The 23,089-nt window shown below is 40.1% G+C and overlaps 3 protein-coding genes across 3 annotated transcripts; 1 reads left to right on the top strand and 2 right to left on the bottom strand.

The window, feature by feature from the left end:
* Positions 1–3,213: 3,213 nt before the first annotated feature.
* On the bottom strand, positions 3,214–3,868 carry LOC5570145 (NTF2-related export protein). Its single transcript, XM_021851960.1, has 2 exons — positions 3,701–3,868; positions 3,214–3,640 (listed from the first exon to the last, which is right to left on the bottom strand). Exons 1-2 carry the CDS (start codon positions 3,732–3,734, stop codon positions 3,255–3,257), a joined length of 420 nt encoding a protein of 139 aa, XP_021707652.1. The 5' UTR covers positions 3,735–3,868; the 3' UTR covers positions 3,214–3,254.
* Positions 3,869–19,421: 15,553 nt separating this feature from the next.
* On the top strand, positions 19,422–20,339 carry LOC110678440 (FGFR1 oncogene partner-like). The gene is made up of 2 exons (XM_021851330.1): positions 19,422–19,681; positions 19,741–20,339. Exons 1-2 carry the CDS (start codon positions 19,607–19,609, stop codon positions 20,194–20,196), a joined length of 531 nt encoding a protein of 176 aa, XP_021707022.1. The 5' UTR covers positions 19,422–19,606; the 3' UTR covers positions 20,197–20,339.
* On the bottom strand, positions 20,245–21,008 carry LOC5570147 (mitochondrial import inner membrane translocase subunit Tim13). Its single transcript, XM_001658898.2, has 3 exons — positions 20,677–21,008; positions 20,549–20,617; positions 20,245–20,483 (listed from the first exon to the last, which is right to left on the bottom strand). Exons 1-3 carry the CDS (start codon positions 20,776–20,778, stop codon positions 20,385–20,387), a joined length of 270 nt encoding a protein of 89 aa, XP_001658948.1. The 5' UTR covers positions 20,779–21,008; the 3' UTR covers positions 20,245–20,384.
* Between the last annotated feature and the right edge of the window lie 2,081 nt (positions 21,009–23,089).

The following is a 23,089-nucleotide window of genomic DNA, read 5'->3' as shown; positions in this document are numbered from 1 at the left end:
GAAAAGATCAAAACAAAGACGTTAATTACAGCAACGAGGTAGGTCTCGAATGATCTTTTATTGAATTAAAGATATTCATCTGTTTCGGTTTTATTTCATGGCACGGCAGCAGAAAAAATCAGTGACTTCGGGGAAAGCGGAAACTTTCACTTGCAGAACCACTCAAATCAACGATGGGCAGCAAGGGCAGCTTATTGGTAATTCTGAACGGGATTTAAACATTGTCAATAAAAAAATAAATGTGTAACAAGCGAAAAATCACCTTATTTCTTTTTTTCCACTTTTGTTTATAACAATACAATAAAAATGGCTAATTGTATTCGATGTATGGGATTTCGAAACTTTATCCAAAAAATGTATAATTTCCAAAAAACCATTCGTCGATATAAAATACGTTTATACTAGCTGAAGCTTAATGTGTCAAAATGCATCACAATGAGTGAATAGATCGAATATGGTTTTAGAATGGTATTTAGCTTATTTAGTATTTTATTTTCTTAGCGTGTAAATACCCAACTAACAATTCAGAGCCACAAACAAGCATGCATGTTTAATTATTGTTCAATAATGGTAATGACAGCTGAATAAAAAATTTGCTCTATAAAGAGCTGAGAAGGTGCTTTTTTAACACAAACTTAGATCAATGTTCAACGTTATGCATTAGAATGAACAAAAGTTGAATCGCCACTCATTAAACGTTTCCTAAGATTCTCATTCGACTAGTCAAGATTGTTCTACAAATGAGCTGAACAAGACATGTTTCCCCCAATTAAAAAGCAAATATTCCACTAAACAAATGTATATGTATAAAAGGATATTCAGAAGACGAACTAACGTTTTACTTGCGTCGCACTTCAGCTATTCCCACATGTTTAACATAAGCATGAATAAGAGCTGAATAAGTATCTTATAAAATCCTAATTCAGCTTCAGTATATTATAAGAACAGTTGATCCAATAGAGGCCAAAATGACGATCAACAAACACATTGTTCAGTAATAAATAAGCCTTGTAAAAGCGATCACACTATAGCTAAATTTCATAAAATGGACAAAATATCCGAAATGCGTGTTGAGTTCCGAATGCATTTCAAAGTTCATAAATTATGCTTTCTTAAAACTTTTGAAATAGCTGTTCAGAAAATAAACATGGTCAGTCTCCAGAAATGCAGAATTATTGTGAAAAACAAAAATAATCATTTAAGCTAAGTATTCCTAGTAGGAGCAAAGTACTGACAAACAAAGCGTGATATTGACTTGATTGACACAAGAGATAAAATATCTGAAGACAATATCAAAATTTTGTTCCTGGAACTTCTGAACCTATGAAAAATTTGATGTACGCAGATCTAATGAATAGCTCGCAGCTATTGGCAAAATCTTGCAGAATCTAAATATGACATGCCAATTTTGTTCTAGTAGTTTGTTTTAGATATCATTTCCAGATATTTTTTATCATATATCTATCAAGTTAATATCACTTTTAGCTATCCATATTATATTTTCTATTGCTAAGCGTTTTTCACCTGCTCGGGATGTTTTTCCGTACAAGAAAAATGGAAATTTCTTTGACAGAATGGATTAAATAAATTTCTATAGCCAGCTACATTTGAAATGACATTTCTTCACAACTGAATAAATACTGCGCTCTAAGAAAAATGATTTACTTGGCCATTTCCAAAAATAAAAATCGCATCAAGATATTCGAATATTTTTCTATTCAGGTAGGTTCTGAGGAATAACCCTTCAAATGATTCAAATATATTCATACAGAGAACTTTTACTTCAATGCATGTGTAATAGGTTTATGAAAAATACAAATAAAAAAAAATCAAATTATAATTTATTAAATTATTTATATTAATTAATCAGTTTTGAACAAACTAAAACTTATAATGAAATTAGATTAATCATTTCAGACTGTTTTTACTATGTGTAAATAAACATTATTTTGACCAACATCGACATAAATTTTCTCACTGTGCGCTAAAAATAGCCGACTGAACTCAGCTTGGATCAGCACTAAACAGCAGCTGAATAATATGCTTGTTCAGTTGTAGATTAGCGTACCATGTGTTGATTAGTCGTTGTCGAATAGAAGCTCGAACATGATCAATATTCAGCTATGAGAAGTTTATATTTTGCACTGGACGGTAAAATCATCAATTCTAGGATGGCGCAGATGGCAAGGCATACCGCTGACGATTGGAAGGTCTCGAGTTTGAATCCAGTATACAGGCGATTTTTAAATAAGATTGTTATACTATCATAATAATAGTGCACACTACATTTATAAAGTGCCTAGAAAAATATTTTTTTGTTTTTATTAGTCTTTAATTATTTTTAGACCAGCCGTATAAAAGCTGAACTAAATGCTTGTAAAACGTTCTTAAAGCTGAAAAATAAAGTTGGTATTCAACGACATGCTTTAAAGTTTCTCCAAATTTGTGTGAACAATGCTTTAACAAAGGTTGGTCATGGAAATTATTAAAATGTTATAAAATATGATGCTGGATAAAACTGCCATAATGGTGTTTGTTAGGTGAGTGAATGTTAGTTGGGTAGCTTATTTGTTATACTAAAACTAGTGATCCCGCATAAACAAAAACTATATCAGTACAGTTTCCCGAAAGGTCCACAACCATTTGCAACAATATCTGAATGATTTTGGTTACAATGAAAAATAACAATATATCCACCTTACCTGAAACGTTTTTAACAATTCGACAAACGGTAAACAGGAAAATCACAATGTGGGGAATAGGCGGTTAAGTTATGTAACCATTTGAAAACGTCGATTTTCTCGAACAAAATTTCTCATCAACAGTTTTCCAAAAGGTAGATATACTGTCCATTTTTCGGCAAAATCAATGTACGCCAAACAGTGTGGATACATTTGAACCATATGTTTCTAAGGGAAATAAAAAACGTATGCATAATTATTGGATTACGGTGCTTTATTGTATTTTTACCCTATCCTATTCTGTTATGTAATATAATGCAAGCACTAGGAAAATTCCTGAGGCTTTTTCTCGAGGAATTTGAGAAGAAATTCTTGAAGAATCAGGAATAGTCACGTAATTTAACTCTTAATTTTGCACTTTTTAAAGACTCGAATTAAAATAGAAAACCAGACCTGCTACCAGCCCTGTGATGATTCAATTAAAGTTAAATATCACCTCAAGGATATTCTTTCATTCTTTCTGAAACTCGCGGAATATCGCTTTCCAAATGCATCCATGTATTGATCGATTCCCTAAATAGATAGCATCCAACAACCGGAAGCAGCGCTGCAATTACTCGCAATCTTCCACTTGTCGCCCTGGGCTGTAACCGTGAATGTCTTCTGGAAGGGTTTGGTAGAATTGTCCTGGTAGATGACCGTTCCCGAAAGCTTGATGATGAACGTCAGCTGCGAGGACACAGCGTCGCCAATGATCGGCTGAGTGACCAAGGTGTTCATAATGTGTTCAAAGCGGGGCAGTTCCTGGAAGTACTTCTGGATGTTGCTGATCACATCAACAAACCGTTGTCCATGTAGAGCCGGGTCATCTGATGCCGCTTCTTGGCTACTTTTTCGTTGTACAGATTGATGAATTCCTCCTCCATCCGGCAAGCGGTATCGATTTTGGTGCGCAGTTCCTACGGGGATTGGGTTTAAACCAAACATCCAACAGATTGGCGAAATATCTTTGTACTTACTGGGTCCATCGAAGTTGTCCTTTTTTATGTGCATTGCTGTTCTGTAAACTTAATTTCACTCTAACTCGACTTTTATAAATTAATTGCAAGCTTTGAACAGTTTTAACAGTGGAATAAGAAGTAAACAATACAGCTTGACAGTTTTCCTCCGACGGCAATCCGACGGCGATTTTTTCTACACTCAACGCTAGATTAAATGTCGCCTACAAATACCAACAAAATGTAACTATTTGTCGAACTGTTAAAATGTAGTTCAATATTGTCAAATGCAAATGTGTGAGTGTGTTGTACAAATTTAAACAAAAACAATTTGCCGAATGGTGGCGGTATATTTCCACCATATCTTGCTTGAATCCATTTCCATATAATTTAACAATATCAGAGCAGTATCATATATTGTTACTGATAGGTAAGGGTTGATCTTACTGTTTGAAATGGTGAACAGCTTTGAAGTCCATATGGTCATACATAAAAGCAACTATTTCTGATACATTAACAGTAACCGTTACAAGATGTTTATTGTTCTTAAAGTAAGGCAAACTGTATTTTGCTATGCGGGATCCTTTATAGAGAGATAAGCGGAAGTAAAATGGAATGATTTGGCAACAGACCAGCAGTGCTGATTTTGCTCGGCGTCGAGAATAATACTGTAACACGGACATGACTTCCTCATTGTGTATTTTGTTTCGCTATAGATCTTTGAGCTACATATCAAAACTAATAAACAGCCGAAAAAATCAAAAACTAAAAATCGCATTGACAAAAATTCAAAAAAGAAAAACATTTCATTTTTTTGCTTCATGCAAAATTGCTTTTACCAAAATAATTTCAAGCGGATAACATTACTCCTCAAGAAAAGTTCAAAACAAAAATAACGCATGTTCGTTTGGCTCACACTTTAACAGCTCTCGCTGCTCGATTGGCTCACACTTTGACAGAAATGTCAGCTTCCGCGAATCTCTCTTATAAAGGATTTCTAACTAAAACCATATTCGATCTATTCACCCCTTGTTATGCATTTATGCCTTTTATACTTTGCTACACGGAGAAAAGCGATTATACTAGTTAGCATGCATATTATTATTTTTCAAACATTTTCCTCATTTAATCGTTGCGATACTTAAAAAATATTCTCTGGATTATTTTATTTTATATCTTTGTCATGCATTTTTCTTTTATATATTTTACCATGCATATGTAGTCACCCATGCTACTCTTTGGACTTTTGCAAAGTCAATCTCGTTCTGTTCGGTTACTTAATTCATGCTATTCAAGCAAGTCGCGTCGCGTTCATTAAAAAAAATCATAATATTCACGAAAAGGTGCCTAAAAACCCCGAGTATGGTTTCATCCTGTTCAGCAGCATGTGAAAACTCTTAGAGACAAAATAACAAAATAACAAATAAAGGAAATCTTCCGAAGTTCCAGTGAGTCGTAAAACTGTACAAATTACAGCCGGAAAAGCTGTTGGAAGGTAAGTTGGCTGGCTATAACATTTAAACCATTCAGTAAACGTGATATGAAACCTTTTCAGTTGATTTTGTGCGGAAGAAATCCATCGCGATAATCGTGAAGATATCGGAAAAAAATTCGGGACACTATTCTGGAACTGAATTTACCGAGCATAATGGATTTTTTGAGATCGAAGTGGCATTGCGCAGGAGACCGGATCAGTCAATGTCGGGAAGCAAAATAAATTTGAAAAACCAGCTGTAAATAGTAGCAATATAGACCAGTTCCTTATAAAACTAATAAATGTGTTGATAATAATATAAGAAACAGCTTCCGATTATTTTTGTTTACATCGATCGAACTAGAATGGCTATTTATAAACAGTTTATAGGATAATAGAACTTTATACATTGGTTGCTTAATATCCAAAAATACATTGACCGAAATAAAACCCGTTTATACTAGCAAAGTTTATTACGCCGATATGCATCACAATGAGTGAATAGATCGAATATGATTTTAGTATGATATTTAAGCCAACTAGTATTCTATTTTCTTAGCGTGTAGTATAATCATTATTTATTTCATCTGGTGCATATCCGATAATTATATTTCTTATGATTAAAAGCTCGGTATTTCCAATAATGCATACCCGCATAAACAAGAACTATATCAGTACAGTTTCTTGAAGGGTCCACAACCATTTGCAACAATATCTGAATGGTTTTGGTTACATTGAAAAATAACAATATATCCACTATACCCGAAACGTTCTTAACAATTCGACAAAAGGTAAATAGGAAAATCACAATGTGGGGAATAGGCGGTTAAGTTATGAACACTAAAAAAATTGCAAACGTAGAACTTATGTACCTTGAAATCATAAAAATTATAAGGATTGTCATGTATTGTTTTCATGAGTTCAAACATAAACATCATTATTGGCCTGTTAGTCTGTACAAGGAACCCGATGAAAGAAATATACCGCACTACATAAGAATTATATTAAACGATTAATAGTAAAACGTTATGTTTGCCCAAACATATTTTTCACGTTTGCTGAATCTTGTGAAAGAAGTGTAACGGTCAAGATGGTGATAACTGCGAAACTAAACTTAAGTGCGTTCTGGAGGTGAGTTGTTAATTATTTGTAACTGATTTATTATATTAAATTCGTCTTTTTATCACGGAACTTTTATTGGTTTAGGTTTATTCTACCCAGCATATTTGCCGCTTCCGGAGCGCCAGCTGTCCGAGCAGCAGAATGATTCTCCCGAACGACGTTAATTCGCCGAGCAAAAAGAAGGGCTCCTCGTTCCGGAGGTGAATCTCTCGGGTCCTTCTTCATAACCCGATGCCATCCATTTAGGAAGTGCTTGCGAGGCGTAAAATACTTGAATTTATGAGCTATTGGCAAGACCTGGAGGATCCACGACTTGCATCGCTGAAGCCAACGCTGTGACCAACTGTGCTGATCTGAGGTTTGAATACCACCGCAAAACCAAAGTTCACAATATGACCTGTTAGGAAATGTAATAATATTGAATATAAACAATATATAAAAACTAAAAAACAAGCTCAAGTTATTCAAAATATAAAAATTAATAGGATTTAGCTAATACCTTTCATGAACAACCCGAACTTAAGCATTATAAATCCCACATATACGTGTTATTTACTGAATCAAATTGGTTCCATCTAATCTCCAACATAAATATTACTTGGTGGAGGTGCAATAATTTTTATGTCGCTCTCACACATAATTTTTATTGGTAAAATCAAATTGCAAAAATCTATGTAGTTTCCATATAAAAGGAATACGGAAAATTGCTTCAGTGTAACCATTTGAAAACGTTGATTTTCTCGAACAAAATTTCTCATCAACAGTTTTCCAAAAGGTAGATATACTGTCCATTTTCCGGCAATATCAATGTAAACCAAACAGTGTAGATACATTTGATACATACATACATACCATATGTTTCTAAGGGAAATAAAAAACGTATGCATAATTATTGGATTACGGTGCTTTATTGTATTTTTACCCTATCCTATACTGTTAAGTCATATAATGTCTGAGGCAAGCACTAGTATAATTCCTGAGGCTTTTTCTCGAGGAATTTGGGAAGAAATTCTTGAAGAATCAGATGAATAGTCACGTAATTAACCTCTTAATTTTGCACTTTTCAAAGACTCCAATTAAAATATGAAAACCAGACCCGCTACCAGCCCTGCGATGATTCAATTAAAGATAAACATCACCTCAAGGATATTAATATTAATATATATTAAGACCACTTACATGTCAGTGTCCAGCCTAATTTTGTATTACTGCTGAGAGTTTATTAGAGCAATCAGCCCATATAAACATAACAGACACATCAATTCTCGCGTAACTTTTCAAAACGTCCTAAGTAACAAATGTAAACAAATCGAGATTATCATTGCAAATTATTTGCGTTGCACCACTTAGCAGCACACTAGAACACTCGTTCTGATATATTAACAATAAATTAATCTATTAAAAGCTTAACAAAATGACCAATGTTCAAAACTGCATCGCTTTTAATCAATTGTTACATTGGACCTTTGATCAGAGAACCAACCACATGTCCTATGTAACATTTATGAATAAACACGATTCTAATGTTACATTGGACATTCCTGAATAATGCTTTGAAATGGAGTTTAAAAGGTAGAATGATTTGTAGAAGCCTGTCTGAGACACTACTTAGATGTATAGAATGCCATAATAACTGCTTCTCAATCATTTCAGTCGATATTTTCAGAGTCGCACTGCCTCGCAAAATTGAAAACGCTCAAGTGACAAAAAGAGAATGAGTTACACAAAACGGTATTTTGGTCTTTTTGCCAAACCATGTTTTACCGTTTCGATGGATTGGATCAGCTGCAACTTCTCTTTTCATATTATTAGGGCATTGCATGCATATAGGGGAATGATATTGAGCACAAGATTGAGCATCATGATGTCATTGTATCAATCTGATTCAGATGCATGATCGATCAAGCGTATAAATATGCTTCCCGGCAGCAACACGAGCAACGTACATGCGCGACTTGCTCACACATATTTTCAGAGCGATCAATCATCGAAGAGAGGAGTAGCTATATGTTGTTAGGCGTGGGCTCCTTCCTCAAGTTCCTACAACAAGATGGACGGCGTCGTCATCGTCATCATAAGCCTATGCATGCTATAAAACGTTTGACTTTTACTGTGCGCCCTGTTTTCAAGTTGCCCGTGAGAGAGAGCGAGACAGCACCAACACACGGCGCACAGTAAAAGTCATGAGAACAAAAGAATTTATGGCACGTACAGAGGCTCATTCCCCACCGCAATTTCTTGTTTCAACCGACGGCTGGTGCTGATTGCAACACAGCCGTCACCACCACCACGTCATGCAGTGGGAAACTCACACATGATCATGTGGGCGAAACCGTCATAAAAACGGGGGAAAAATTGAGGGAGAATCAGTGAGAGAGCAAAATGTCCTACATACAGCTCAACGTTTCCCTTCCTTCTGTTGTTGCATAGGACACATAGACGGAGGGGAAGAAATGCCGTCGTGGGATTGAATGAATCAAAACAAAGCATAGCTGGTGTCTCCAATTAGCACACCGCAACAAAATGTCGATATTTTCAGAGTCGCTCTGCCTCGCAATATTGAATACGCTCAAATATTAATAATAATATTAATATTAATAACAAAAAGAGAACGAGGTACACAAAACTGTATTTTGGCACGGCAGCAAAACGTTCAACGTGCATGCGCGACTTGCGCACATATAGGTATTTGCAGAGAAATAATTCACCGAAGAGCGGAGAAGGTGTATGTATTTGTTTGGCATTGGTTTCCTACAACACAATCGACGGCGCCGTCATCGTCATCATTTCCCACCGCTATTTCTTGTTTGCGCCGACGGCTGGTGCCGAATGCAACACAGTCGTCACCACCCATCGTGCAGTGGGTAACTCACACACGAACAAGTGTAGGCGAAACCAGCTTGGAAACGGGGAGAAGATTGAGAGAGAATCAGCGAGAAAGCAAAAAGTCCCATGTACAGCTCAACGTTTTCCCTCCTTCTGTTGTTACATAGGACACACAGACGGAGGGGAAAAAGTGACGTCGTGGCATTGAATGAATCAAAACAAAGCACAGCTGGTGCCTGCGATTATCACACCGCAACAAAATGAGCAGTTCAACTTGAATGTTGAAGCAGTTCAACGCATGTTGGGGTCAAACCTACGCCACTGTAATCCGATCGCAGGCAACCCTGCTCGTCGTCACAAACACTTATCAATTGACAAGCCGTCAAACCTTGACAGATAGCACTGTCGTAATATCCGCTAACCATTCTTCTCTAAACCATTATTTGTACCACACGAACAAGGCAGAGTCAGAATTTGTAGAAAGATATAGATCGTGAATTCGAACCGTCATCCTGTTGCTTTAACGTTGAACTAAAACTAGGAGACCAATTGTAAGTTAAATTGTATGTATTACTTGAACTACTTACTTATAACCATTCTTAATAAATAGTTGGAGCTCGCTTAACCTATAAAACGGCGTGCTACAGAAACTCCGAAAACGTCCGAAACGTTCCAACACAAATCTCCAAAATTGTGGTGAAACACGCAGGAACGCTTGCACCAGGATGCCGGAGACCGATCTATTTGATTGCCAGATGTGCGAGCTCGCAAATAACATCGATGATATGGTGCAATGTGAGGGATGTACTAAGTGGTCGCATTATGGATGCGTCGGCTTTGACGATGGAAAAAAGGAAGAAAACTGGAGGTGTGCCGGTTGTATTGCGAAATCATCTTCCAATAGCACCGGCGGAGATTCCAATGTTCAAGCTACCGACGGACAGCAGAAGACAAGAGGCTCTACAGGAGGAGCAGAATCCATTAGTGATCTCGCACAGCTTAACCTTAAACTGTTAGAGGAGCGCAAGGCCGTCCTGTTGAGGGAGATCGAACTGCAGCACTCAACTCAGTTAGAACAACGTAAACTTCAGCTGGAGAAAGAGGCATGGCAAGCAAAGTACGATATTCTCAACGCGAAATGTGAATCAACCAGTAGCACGGTAGGAAGCAGCGGTCTCGGAAACTGGATAAGCCGTATGAATCAGGTCGCTGTCAGCCAGTACCAACAAACATCCGTGTCGACAAGTACGGTGACGACTTCATTGAATCCCAGGATGAGACAGCAGCACACCGCTACTGGAGGAGGAAATGCGACATCAGTAGTAACGACGTCATCGCGACCAGGCTGTTCGCTGTATGGAAGCGAATCGACATCCTTTCTTCCGCAAATTACTTCTACGATCGCCTTGTCTGCAAATCAACCATCAAGTACGTATGCGGTGGGACAAGCAACCAGTTATATGGGAGACTTCCAACCTGGAGTAGGAGCGAATCGTCCGGGATCATCGACGCCAGTGGCCAGTGTAAATTGGGTCAACCCAGGGGCGAATCCAACCAGCTCCGCCCAGTGTTTGCCACCATACGTCAGCTCGATGGAACAGCTAGGAGGTCATCCGATGCCATCGGGATACGTAAGCCACCCGTACCAGGTAACCAGTAGCTTAAATAATTTCGCACCAGTAGGCCAGGTAGCTTTTTCACAATATGCTCACAGTAGCGTAGGGTCAGGTAATCCTTATTTGGATTCAATAAATACACGCTATTCCTACGCTCCTCCTCCCCTTCCTACAAGCCTTCCTCAAACCAACCCACACGTCTCACAAGCGCCATTCAGCGCGCAAACGATTCCCGATGCACAAATCGATAATTCGTCACCAACGCCTCGCCAACTCGCGGCGCGACACGTTATGCCGAAGGAACTGCCATCGTTCAGTGGTAATTCAGAAGAGTGGCCCATGTTCTTTAGTGCTTTCAACACCTCCACAGAAGCATGCGGCTACAGCAACGTGGAGAACCTTGGGAGGCTTCAACGTTGTTTGAAAGGTGGAGCCTTGGAAGCAGTACGTAGCCGCTTACTGCTACCCTCATCTGTGCCACAAGTGATGCAAACGCTGCAGTTATTGTACGGTCGCCCGGAGCAAATAATATATGCTCTACTACAAAAGGTACGAGATGTTCCGGCACCGAAAGCGGATAACCTGTGTACAGTGGTGACCTTCGGAATGGCAGTGCAAAACTTCTGCGAGCATCTGGAGGCGGCTGGCCAAGTGCTTCATCTATCCAACCCTGTCTTGCTACAGGAGCTTGTCGATAAGCTTCCAGCGAACCTGAAACTCGATTGGGTAACATTCAAGCGACAGTTTCTGGTGACGGACCTCCGCGTATTCAGTCGTTTCATGACGAACCTGGTATCTGCAGCGGCTGAAGTCACTCTCACGTTGGATCAGAAAGGGCCAAAACCGAAGAAGGAGGAGAAGCAGAAAGGATTCGTGAATGCTCACGCTACGCCGTCCAGTATAGTGGTGACGGAAAAGCCGAAAACGGAGTTCGTCAAGGCAGCATCGCCAATTACCTGTTTGGTCTGTGGAAATCCGGATCATCGGGTGAAGGAATGTCCAATCTTCAAAAAGATGGATTCTGACGATCGGTGGAAGGTTGTTCAGACTCATTACCTTTGTCGGGTATGTCTCGGGAAACACGGAAGAAAACCATGTCGGTCCTCCACGCGTTGTGACGTACAAGGGTGCCAATCACGACACCATCGACTTCTGCATAACGAAACAGCAAGTTCATCGCCTGCAACCAAGGCGACAACACAAGGAGGTGAAATGACGCCATGCAAAAATCCTACCGAAGGTGTGAATGCTCATCACACTCAGAGCTCCACGCTGTTCCGTATGTTGCCGGTGCGCCTGTTTAGTAAAGGAAGGAGCGTCGAAACACTGGCCTTTATCGATGAAGGTTCTTCGGTCACGCTGTTGGAAAGGAGTATAGCAGATGCTTTGCAAGCCAAACAAACCGAAATGCGTCTCTGCCTAACCTGGACCAGCAACATCAGCCGTGAAGAGGAAGGTTCATGCCAGGTGGAGGTCGAGATTTCGAGCGTCGGAGGAGGTAAACGATATCCTTTGAAAGACGTTAGAACCGTGGAGTCCTTAGCGCTACCGGCTCAAACGCTGCACTACAAAGAGCTCGCTGATCGTTTCGAGCATCTCCGAAAGCTGCCAGTCTCGGATTTTGAGTCCAAAGCTCCTGGAATACTCATTGGAGCCAAGAATACGCATCTCACCGCCACTCAACAATTACGTGAAGGTCGAGTAGGAGAACCGATAGCGGCGAAAACTCGTCTCGGATGGGCAATCTATGGGTCAATGCCGAACGGGTCGAACATCGCGAGTTGTAATTTGCACATCTGTGGTTGCGATTCCGACAATACTCTGCACGAGCTAGTGAAGCAGTACTTCACGGTGGAGAATGTAGGAGTTTCGGTGGATCGGAGCCCTGATTCGGACGAAGACAAGCGAGCCAGAGCATTACTCGAGAAAACCACTAGACGTATCGAAGGCGGCTTTGAAACCGGGTTGCTGTGGCGCCACGACATCGTGGAGTTTCCCGATAACTACGCCATGGCAGTGAGACGGCTACGGTGTCTGGAAAGGCGCTTTAACACGGATCCAACTTTGTTCAAAAGCGTTCAGCGTCAGATAATGCAGTATCAACAGAAGGGGTACATCCATGAGGCAACAGTGAATGGAGTATCCTTGAACAGCATGCTATTGAAGGGCCCGGATCTAGTGCAGCCTCTTCCAAATGTTCTCTGTGGATTCCGAGAACGCAAGATCGCGGTGGTGGGAGACATTATGGAAATGTTCCATCAACTGAAAATCCGAAAAGAAGACCGATACAGCCAACTGTTTCTTTGGCCCAATGAAACCGGTCCAGATCCGAAGATCTTCGTAATCGACGTTGCGACATTCGGCTCCACCAGCTCCCCATGCTCGGCGCAATTCGTTAAAAACTTAAACGCCACTGAGCATGCGGAAGCTTATCCAAGAGCAGCGGAGGCGATTGTACGTCGACATTATGTCGACGATTACCTGGAGAGCTTCGACAGCGAGGAAGAAGCGTGCCAAGTCATAGAAGAAGTTAAGTTAGTGCATCGGCTGGGCGGATTCACTATCCGCAACTGGCTCTCAAACTCGACAGCGGTTCTCCGACGGGTCGGGGAAGCCGAGACGAAAACAATAAAGATAGTTGATGATAGCGGATCCCAAGTTGAGCGAGTACTGGGTATGCAGTGGAGGTCGACCGAAGACGTGTTCGTATTCTCCAGCGAAGTTGACGTAGAATCAGTTATCCCTACCAAGCGAGGCATCTTACGATGCGTAATGAGCCAGTTTGATCCACTGGGGCTCCTGTCACATTTCCTCATCCACGGACGTGTGATAATCCAGGATATCTGGCGAAGTAAAGCTGATTGGGACGACACGATAAACGAAGAAATCCTAGAAAGATGGCGTGTATGGACGACCAAATTCAAGGAACTCGAACAGATCCAAATATCACGTGCCTATTTTCCGGGCGTTACGTCATCAGACATCGAAGATTTACAGTTGCATGTCTTCGTTGACGGCAGTGAGACTGCTTATGCCTGCGTCGCCTATTTCAGAGTCACCATCAACGGAAAGTTCGAATGCGCACTTGTGGGAGGAAAAGCGAAAGTAGCCCCGTTAAAAGCACTCTCAATACCAAGGCTAGAGCTCCAGGCAGCGGTCATAGGCTGTAGGCTAATGAAAACGCTCTGTAGCAGTCACAGTCTACCAATATCGAAGCGAATGCTTTGGACCGACTCGAAAACCGTGCTCTCCTGGATTCATTCCGATCACCGGCGCTACCGACAATTCGTCGCTTGCAGGATAGGAGAAATTCTTTCCAAATCCAATCCTGAAGAGTGGAGATACGTTCCATCAAAAGCAAATGTCGCAGACGATGGCACAAAGTGGGCCAGAGGGCCGAATCTGCAAGCCGATAGCCGTTGGTTTAAGGGTCCAGAGTTCTTATGGAAGCCTGAGGAGTCTTGGCCACGTCAAACTGAACCTGAGGGCACAAATGTCGAAATTAGATCATGCAACGTCCACCAGATAATGGAAAGCAGCGAAATCGTCAATTGGGACCGCTTCTCCAAATTTGAAAGGCTCAGGCGAACAGTTGCCTATCTTTATCGTTTTGCCAACAACTGCAGACGAAAAGCGAAGCAGCAGCCGCTACAATATTCGCACATTACCCGTGAAGAAGTACAAGAAGCTGAGAACGCCATATGGCGATTCGTGCAACAAGCCGAGTATCAAGAAGAGATTATCCAACTCCAGAAAATGAAAGAAGGCCATAAGTGTCGGTTGAAACGAACCAGCCCTATCTACAAGCTGTCGCCCTTCATAGACGAATATGGAGTGATCCGAATGGACTCGCGAATTTCTGGAGCAATCTTCATACCTTACGATGCTAAGTTTTCCATAATTCTCCCAAAAGGACATCGCGTGACAAAATTGGTCGTTGACTGGTACCATCGCTCCTACCTGCACGCAAATAATGAGACAGTCGTCAATGAAATTCGACAACGCTTCCATGTTTCATGTCTTCGGGTGCTGGTGCGGAATTTATCAAGAAATTGTATGCAGTGTAAGGTTCTCAAGGCCAAACCATTGAGCCCACGGGAGGCACCCCTTCCTGAAGCGCGCCTCAGTCCATACACTCGACCTTTCAGCTTTGTTGGACTGGACTACTTCGGTCCAATCCAGGTCAAGGTCGGGCGCTCATTGGTCAAACGTTGGGTGGCACTGTTTACATGCCTTACCATCCGTGCTGTCCATCTAGAGGTGGTACATTCGCTATCCACTGAAGCGTGCAAGATGGCAATACGACGATTCGTCGTGCGACGAGGAGCTCCATTGGAGATCAGGAGTGACAACGGTACCAACTTCTTAGGCGCCAGTCACGAATTGATTCAGCAGATCCAAGAGATTAATCAGCATCTGTCCGCCGTATTCACCAACGCTACAACCAAGTGGGTATTTAACCCACCGTCAGCCCCTCACATGGGTGGATCGTGGGAGAGACTGGTCAGATCTATCAAGATCGCTTTTTCAGCCCTAACGACCACCAAAAATCCAGATGATGAGACACTTCTGACGTTGATGATAGAGGCAGAAGGCATAGTTAACTCTAGGCCACTAACGTTTGTGCCTCTAGAAACAGAATCCCAAGCGGCTCTCACACCGAATCATTTTTTGTTGTTGAGCTCGCGTGGAGTCGCTCAACCACCAATGACCATCCCAGAACGTCCAGAGTCCCTTAGGACCAACTGGCGAATGACGACGAACCTGGTGAATCAATTTTGGCACCGATGGGTGCGGGAATACCTCCCAACTATCGCTGTCCGTACCAAGTGGTACGAAGATACTAAGGACCCGAAGGTTGGAGACCTAGCTATCATCGTAGATCCATCGGTTCGAAACGGCTGGCTGCGTGGGCGAATTCTTTCCGTTATCATTGGTCGGGACGGAAGATGCAGACAGGTTCTTGTGAAGACATCTAGCGGTGTACTACGGCGTCCTGTGACAAAGGTTGCCATCCTGGATATTAAGCCAGCAGAGCGAGGTGATGTTGAAGGTAACGCAGTACCGCCGGAAGTGCTGGACCTGCATTACGGGTCGGGGGATGTTGGGGTCAAACCTACGCCACTGTAATCCGATCGCAGGCAACCCTGCTCGTCGTCACAAACACTTATCAATTGACAAGCCGTCAAACCTTGACAGATAGCACTGTCGTAATATCCGCTAACCATTCTTCTCTAAACCATTATTTGTACCACACGAACAAGGCAGAGTCAGAATTTGTAGAAAGATATAGATCGTGAATTCGAACCGTCATCCTGTTGCTTTAACGTTGAACTAAAACTAGGAGACCAATTGTAAGTTAAATTGTATGTATTACTTGAACTACTTACTTATAACCATTCTTAATAAATAGTTGGAGCTCGCTTAACCTATAAAACGGCGTGCTACAGAAACTCCGAAAACGTCCGAAACGTTCCAACAACGCACGTGGATACAAAATGAAATAAAACATGCTTGCTGTGTGCTCAAATCAAAATGTCCGATGTTACTATAACTGAAACAAAATGACCGAAGTGATTGTCCAATGTAACAATTGATGAAACAGAACGACCTATGTGATTTATCCTATATACATATTTTTGGTCAAAACGTCCTATCTGATGTTTTTATAGATTTCAGTGTAATTTCCAAATAAATTGACAAAATTTCATTTCTTACGTTGAACTCTATTACACTGCTTCCCTCTACAAGCAACACAGTGGGGAAAAATTGTTTCATTTTGATACAGTTTCAAAATATATTTTCACAACCTTCAAGCTCGATTTACTCGAAATGTGTGAATTGTTAGATAGGCCGTTTTGAAAAGTTACGCGAGAATTTTCCGTAGTCGAATCCTTGTTCAAATCAAATATTACTGGAATGCATTGCCAATTGCTATATCTAATGGAGCAAAGAATCAAATCATAATCAAGCGGCTTCTTGAACCTAGAATAATTATTATATAATGAACCAGATGTGTGAAATAGAAAAAAAAGTAGTATTTATATGGTGCACATCCTCACATGGTTGTTTAATGATCGTTAGCATTCTAAATTCATATATAAAATTGATGCCAATATTCTTCTGAAATGGTGCACGTTTCCTTGAACTCACCCAAGTAACCACGAAGCTACATATGCATACTTTATGTTTGCTCTATAGTGTGCTATCAGATTTTGTTTTAAAGCGACATAATCTTTAAAAGCTTTATAAAGCATAATTAAAGTGGGAAAGGGCCCCACAACAACCAAATTAATGCAATACTTGGTAAAGCAGTTTTAATGCACAAGCCCTTCTAAAGCACCTTTGTTTGTATATTTAGGGTTCATGATGTATATTAGCTTAAAATAATGTATGTTTAGGGTTTGCGTTAAAAATAAACAAAACAATGAATCCATTGACTACCTTTCAATGGTTTTTTTTGCCAGCTTAATGATTTTTTTTGTTGGAATCAGGATTCGAACCCACAACTAGGATGATGGTGTGCTGGATGCCTGGCGCGTTGGTGTCCTGTGCTAAAGCTGCTGATGTAATAAGGTAGGATAAAAGTTCCTTATAAACGAAGCCACTGTGTGTGTTAACATACTATTCGCCCAGTTATTACGAATAGAAAGAATTCTCTTCGGCGATTGATTTCCTTTCCTCACCAAATGAAACATCAATAGAAATAGTTTGATCACCATTCTTTCTCGTAGAGGAAATAACAGAACTTAACCCACAAAACAAAACCCTAGCGCATTAAACAGATTTCATTGGAGAGAAATTGATCGACATTTCCAACCGCTCCTTATAAATAAAAGAGTCTCAAAAAATAAAAAATACAACAATATTGAATGAATACATATATCCTTAGATCATGAAATGGGGGTTCAAGATGGAAGAAATTTAAAGACTTAAGTCATTTCATTATTCTTTCATATCCCACAAAACGTAATAAGCGAGTGCGAACGTGCTCGATCGTCTTACTTATTTATTACAAATTCGAGAGCGTTTAATGAGGTTATGTAATCTTGTATGACAGCATAACCAAAGACAAATTAAAGACCCCCATGTCCCTTGCAGTTGCCCAAAACTTTATGGCTCATAAGGTAATCTAGAATGCCGTGAAAAGTGTACTGCGGTCTGTCAAACTTGGGTACCTTTTTTACTACCGAGGGACGAAATGCAGTACTAGAAGTGGTACCCAATCTGAACCCGAGTGGGACGGACCTGGCATAACTGTATATTCACTCTAAACGCTTAGCATAATGCTATATTAAAGTAATGCTACTAAGCATTCACAATGTTAATCAAATGCATCATTGCTTGACAGTTATTGAATAAATGCATGATAACATTATTAATGCAAAAAATGTTGACTTTTGACCAAATTAATGCAATAGTATAATGCTTGTGGTTACTTGGGCATCCAGTGCTAAAGAATATTGATTTGACAAATTCAATGGTTGAATAATTGAATGGATCATTGAATGTAGTTTTTGCAAGTGCTCACCGCATCAAAACAAAGGCGCCACTGTATATGGGATTTAACATTGTGACAGCATTGCTGTTCTACCAAACACACAAGGCTACGGTGGCGCTATCTATGCTTTCCATAGCGGCCGGCTGGTTATTTTAATGGTTATTTTAATGATTAATGGTTATTTTAATGATCCATTAGAAAAGATATTGATATTTTGCTTATTACGCTTTTTGTGATTAAAAATGCCAATTTTTCAAACTTTGTCAAAAAAAAAAGCCAAGGGTGCTGCAAATCATTTGAAAACGATCTCTTTCTACACTTTTCTTGCACTTCAAGACCCATATAGACACATCCCTGATCCATCCAAAAATTTTATTTTGTCGAACAGTGTAATTTTGTCTGTGGTGTAATGTTGCTTCGACATTCAATTACAATACGCTTTATTGTATATCTAATACGTTACATTGTACGTTAATAGTTTATTCCATTCACTGAATGATACGTTTTTATCTGGGTTACGTCTTTCAAATTATAATAAACTAGAAAAAGCTTCAGAGAAGTTCCAAATTTTTCTATATATTTTATGTATGAAATATTTCAATGATTGCAAAGAAAATGATAACTTAAAATAGGAATTTGGTGGTCATACTGCAATACAGTCTCCGCACTTTAAGTATACACAATGAAGAACGTGGCTATCATGTGTGCAAAAAAAAAAGCATAAATAAATTGAAGGTAAATCCGTGATTTTCGCGACAGTATTTTATTCACCATCGATTTTCGCGACTGGCGGCACAAATCCGTTACAAATCGCGAAATCTGCGAGAATCGCAAAATTCGCGACTGTTATAACAGCCCTGTAATTGTTTTACTTACTTTTCGGCCTGTTCGGTGATGTTGCAAAATTGGGTCTGACAGCAACCGTAGTTCAGTAAAAAAATAAAAATTATTACTGATCCTCAGAAGTTTTCAATCAAAAAGCTGAATGTTCGGTATTTTGTATGATTTACAATGCGTACCCAGTATAAAAAAAATACAGAACAAGCAAATCGTGATTGAGTGTGTAAATTATGTTTAAAAAAAAAATAAAAACTGAGTGAATATTAACTCAAATTTGGGTTGAGCCGTATGAGCGTGTAAGCCGATTTGTGGTTCCGTGTAGCGGTTTAAAGCCGGCGGTGTAAAATTCCGATACCTTAATTTTGAACCGGTTCTGGTAAACAGTAGAAAACGTTTGGCTACTCGTAAACATTGCGTTATTTTCAAAAGTTTTTTTTTAAGTTTTTTTTGTGACTTGCAAGTGTTTTATGTGAAATAAATACGCATCATTCATCGAAAGCAATAACACCTTTCGGAATAAAACCATAATCTAGACCTTCATCGGAAACATGGACGAAGACGTCGAGTTCCGTGACATGGTGCTAAAAAAGCTTGAGGAAAATGGATCCCTGCTGGAAATCAAGGTATCTTAATCAATAGCAATCAATTTATCACCAGCGTTTCATCATCGTTCTTATTTCAGGCCAAGCTTCGTGCCTATCTGTACGACGTCATCGAAAACGATGGCAAAACGTCAGAAGTGGTCCACGACACGGATCTCACCTACAACACGGACAAATCGGAACTGGATGACGACGACGGAGAAGAAGAAGATACCTCGGAACCGGACGACCGTTCGTTGGCCCTGGGATTGGTGTTCGATCTGCTGGATTGCCTGAAGCTGCCCTACACTAAAAAGGTGCTCTCGGCCGAAACGGGCGTCCAGAGGCCATGTCCCCGGGTGAGACTCAGGAGAGAATTCCTGAGGAACCAAGATAACGATTTGAGCAGCGAAGCAATTTTACTGCAGCTGATTGAGCAGAACAGGAAGGGATCGACTTCCGGGGATGTATCACAAGTAAGTAAAGATGTAACCGAAAGCCCCTCGGCCCCGGATGAGGAAGAGGTGACGGATAATTCCGTTGCAACCACGATTTAAATGGTTTGGAAGATCATCCTGATCCAGGTTTTAATTGCACGCACATTCCCGCAGCATTTTATATTGGAGTAGCCTCTTCAATCGTACCTCTCTTTTAGGTGTATTTTTTAAATGTATTATTTTATTTTGGTGTACAAACAAAACGTTGTCCTAATTATTGCCCCCGGGGCAGTTTCGAAACATTCCTTTTATCCTTTGTACTGCTCCTTTTGGATCCGTTGCGTGTATGTCCGGGAAACCAGGTTCCACGAGTCCATGAACCTATCCATACACATGGCAATGCATTTCTGGAATCGAGTTGGGAAGAGTTATTTTATCTGAACTATAACGCTGAATCCAAAGAAAAGCTTACCTGTTCGGAACTGTCCAGCTCTTGTCCTGGCTTACCGACGCACTTCTTGAAGCACTTTTCCGTCATTTTCTACAGAATAAGAGAAATTATACTTATGTTTGTCATGATGAATCGAAATAGAAACTCACCGTCAGCAATTCCTGGGCATTGGCCAGGGCGATTTGCTGCTTGACCGAAGTCATCAGCTCATCCTTCTGGGCGGACGAAAGATTATCGAGCGACATTTCCATACTCTGGGAGGGTGGCAGCACGGGTTAACTGATGATGTTTCGGAACAACGCGATTTAGTTGCAGCGATATATACAGGAAAACAGGCCGTTTATAAATCTCATGTAAATGCCCCCGGTAGATTGTGTAATCACGCACTGAATCCAAAGGATCAAAAACCACGCGAAGAACCGAGAGGCAAACGCAAAACACACACCCGTCGATCTCGCAGTCAGAATGTGAACTGTCAAAGCAGATCGCTGTCAGATGGTTTGATGCACGGAAAAATGCAGTCGCGTATTTTTGACGTAGGACTACGCTGCAGAGAATCGCAAGCTAAGACAAGGCGTGTCAGGTCCAAGTACAAAAACGAAACCAATTGGGTTGATTAGCGATGAAAAAGTTGCAGGTTTTCATAGCTTGATCAAAAGAGCGCATTATTTTTACGTATAACACAATTTTATTGCGCCCCAATGTCTTAATTTTGGCATTATAAAAGATTAATGACGAATTCAATCTGTAGACTCAAGCTCCAAACGCAATGATAGCGGAACGGCAACGGAATGCGGAACCTTTGTTCAGGCGTTGTTCACACAAATTTGGAGAAACTTTAAAGCATGTCGTTGAATTCCAACTTTATTTTTCAGCTTCAAAAACGTTTTACAAGCATTTAGTTCAGCTTTTATACGACTGGTCCAAAAATGATTGAAAACCAATAAAAAACAAATAAATATTTTTCTAGGCGCTTTAAATGTAGTGTACACAATTATCATGATATAACAACTATATTTAAAAATCGCCTGGATACTGGATTCGAACTCGAGGTCGAGACCTTCCAATCTTCAGCAGCTAAGACAAGACGTGACAGGTCACAGTACAAAAATTAAACCAATTGCCTGTCAAAAAAGACCACTTCTCATTGGTCGTTTTGGCAAAGGCCTACTTTCACATCGTTGATTTGGATTTCAACAGGGCACTTTGTTGCTAGCCCGGCCGTGTTGCTAGATCATAAATTAAAGTTTCATAAAAAGTTTGAAAAATTTTCATGAAGTCTTTTTGTTTCGAATATATTTATATTAAATTTTAACTTTTCCGCATGTGCTCCTACAATACTAAAATCAATTAAATATACTTAATTGAGAGCAATATAATGGAAATTGTGTCAATTTTCTCTACAAGTATTGCCGGTTTCTAATATAAACCCGAATTTTTAAAAATAAAGCATCCTCTATTGCACCATATGAATGAAGCTTGCAAGAAACAACCAAATTATGGGCATTGATATTTGAATTTGTTCACAAGATTTGCTTAAAATGAATACTGGTAGCACTGGCTTTTGTAACGTCAAGGATATCGGCCGAAAAACAACTGGGCAGTCTTAGTTGAGCTGTCACGTCCTGTCCTAGGTCAGCAGTATACCTTGCCATCTGCGCCATCCTAGAATTTGATGAATAAATCATCCAGTGCAAAATATAAACCTCTCATAGCTGAATATTCATCATGTTTGAGCTTCTATTCGACATCGTGTAATCAACACATGGTAGGCTAATCAACAACTGAACAAGCATATTATTCAGCTGCTGTTTAGTGCTGATTAGAAATCCTTTATAAGAGAGATTCGCGGAAGCTGACATTTCTGTCAAAGTGTGAGCCAATCGAGCAGCGAGAGCTGTCAAAGTGTGAGCCAAACGAACATGCGTTATGTTTGTTTTGAACTTTTCTTGAGGAGTAATGTAATCCGCTTGAAATTATTTCGGTAAAAGTAATTTTGCATGAAGCAAAAAATGAAATGTTTTACTTTTTTGAATTTTTGTCAATGCGATTTTTAGTTTTTGATTTGTTCGGCTGTTTATTAGTTTTGATATGTAGCTCAAAGATCTATAACGAAACAAAATACACTTTATAGCAATGAGGAAGTCATGTCCGTGTTACAATATTATTCTCGACGCCGAACAAAATCAGCACTGCTGGTCTGTTGCCAAATCATTCCATTTTACTTCCGCTTATCTCTCTATAAAGGATCACTAGTGCTGATCCATGCTGAGTTCAGTCGCACAGTGAGAAAATTGAACTGCTTCAACATTCAAGTTGAACTGCTCATTTTGTTGCGGTGTGATAATCGCAGGCACCAGCTGTGCTTTGTTTTGATTCATTTGAAGAAGGGACGAATGACCTTCGGGTTAAAGTGTCTCACGAACAACAACAATTTGATTCATTCAATGCCACGCTTTCACTTTTTCCCCTCCGTCTATTTGTCCTATGTAACAACAGAAGGAGGGGAAACGTTGAGCTGTATGTAGGACATTTTGCTCTCTCACTGATTCTCCCTCTGAT

Source organism: Aedes aegypti, chromosome 3, assembly GCF_002204515.2.
Source record: "Aedes aegypti strain LVP_AGWG chromosome 3, AaegL5.0 Primary Assembly, whole genome shotgun sequence".
NCBI classification, from domain to species: Eukaryota; Metazoa; Arthropoda; class Insecta; order Diptera; family Culicidae; genus Aedes; species Aedes aegypti.
This window is presented reverse-complemented; position numbering and strand designations above follow the sequence as displayed.

Excerpts from the sequence above, each read along its gene's own strand:
- LOC5570147 (XM_001658898.2), bottom strand. The coding sequence starts at position 20,778 with ATGGAAATGTCGCTCGATAATCTTTCGTCCGCCCAGAAGGATGAGCTG. Across the intron at positions 20,618-20,676 it reads ATGCCCAGGAATTGCTGACG|AAAATGACGGAAAAGTGCTT; the intron begins GTGAGTTTCTAT and ends CTTATTCTGTAG. Across the intron at positions 20,484-20,548 it reads AGCTGGACAGTTCCGAACAG|AAATGCATTGCCATGTGTAT; the intron begins GTAAGCTTTTCT and ends ACTCGATTCCAG.
- LOC5570145 (XM_021851960.1), bottom strand. The coding sequence starts at position 3,734 with ATGCACATAAAAAAGGACAACTTCGATGGACCCA. Across the intron at positions 3,641-3,700 it reads GGACAACTTCGATGGACCCA|GAACTGCGCACCAAAATCGA; the intron begins GTAAGTACAAAG and ends CAATCCCCGTAG.
- LOC110678440 (XM_021851330.1), top strand. The coding sequence starts at position 19,607 with ATGGACGAAGACGTCGAGTTCCGTGACATGGTGCTAAAAAAGCTTGAG. Across the intron at positions 19,682-19,740 it reads GATCCCTGCTGGAAATCAAG|GCCAAGCTTCGTGCCTATCT; the intron begins GTATCTTAATCA and ends TTCTTATTTCAG.